General features: G+C 33.7%; 1 protein-coding gene across 1 annotated transcript in view; it reads left to right on the forward strand. All coding sequences in view use genetic code 12, as the record gives it.

Moving 5' to 3' along the window:
- The window catches only part of KGF55_000099 (uncharacterized protein), a gene marked incomplete at both ends in the record, with an annotated part of 1,514 nt that extends 1,233 nt beyond the window's left edge, over positions 1–281 (forward strand). The window contains one exon of the mRNA XM_051761308.1: positions 28–281. Coding sequence (XP_051617187.1) covers positions 28–281 — 254 coding nt within the window. The remainder of the gene's footprint in view (positions 1–27) is intronic.
- Between the last annotated feature and the right edge of the window lie 1,007 nt (positions 282–1,288).

Raw genomic sequence — 1,288 nt, forward strand, 5'->3', positions numbered from 1 at the left:
GATCCATTTTCAATTTTGTTTCATCAGCTAGGGAACCCATTTTCAATTTTTCTTCATCAGCTACTTCAATAATTGTTAAATCTAGAGGATCCATTTTCAATTTTATTCCATCAGCTAGGGAACCCATTCTCAATTTTGCTTCATCAGCTACTTCAATAATTGTTAAATATGGAGGATCTATGTTCAATTTTACTTCATCGGCTACTTCAATTATTCTTAAATACAAAGGCTATGATGTCAATTTATTTTCATTTGCCAAGGGATCAATTTTAAGTCATTAGCTTATTCTAGTCATGTTAAATATGGAGCATTTGTCGATTAGCTTTTAGAAATTCCGTTTTACTTCACTTTCAATGGGTACTGAAATGTTAAAGCATTAGAGATCCCTTCTTAATGATAATTCATCAGCTAGTAAATTTTGATGTCGTCTACAACGGATTTAACAATTTCCGATGCTTTAGTATGGTTTTTAGTTTAGCACACGAAAAATTATTGTTTTCTTGTAGGATTTCAACTCTTTAGTTCAACTGAAGTATTCTCATGAAAGATATTTACAAGTCGATGAATTAACTCGAGAACACCTAAAAGGAAGGGGAAGCTCGATCATCGATGGGTGAACTCTTTGTATGAGTCGACTGTCGCCTAGATATACAAGCTACAACGACTCTAACGACTAATTTGAAGTCACTGCTGTCTTTGCTAGGTATAATGTGACGTCAAGATTGGTAGTGAGCATATCGTGGATTTAGTTCATACATTTTCAGTTGCTTTGTCGAAGGTAAACACTTCCGTTAGACGAGTTTTGCCTGCTTCATCATATTGATCAATTTAAAGCTTGAAAGGCGTTGTCTGCATAATATCGCTTCTGCTCTTGTCTTTACAGACAAAGTTGTTACGAAGTATCGATTTGGATGAGTAACATTCAAAATCTAGCTAAAACTTTCATGCCGATTTTCTTGTATAGTAGTACCTTTGTATCAACAATCGAGACTGGAGTGGTAAATTCGATTCTATGTTACTGAATATATGTACGTATAAACGATGAATTGATAATTTTCGTAAATCTACACAATCTATGAGCTTTCATGTATGTATCTCTCTGATTCTGATAAAACTACCATGAAATCCATCGATAACAATTCAGGCTAACCAAACTTTCCGACTCTAATTCTGCCAAATTAATCTCACAGCCTTCCGTTTCACAATACAACTGCACAAATTGATAATTGAATAACCTAGGTGAAATTTCCAAAATTGGATTTTTGGTGCAAAATTTAAAATGTAATGA

This window comes from Candida pseudojiufengensis (genome assembly GCF_024610245.1).
Source record: "Candida pseudojiufengensis strain CBS 10847 chromosome Unknown scaffold47, whole genome shotgun sequence".
Taxonomy (NCBI): domain Eukaryota; kingdom Fungi; phylum Ascomycota; class Pichiomycetes; order Serinales; family Debaryomycetaceae; genus Lodderomyces; species Lodderomyces pseudojiufengensis.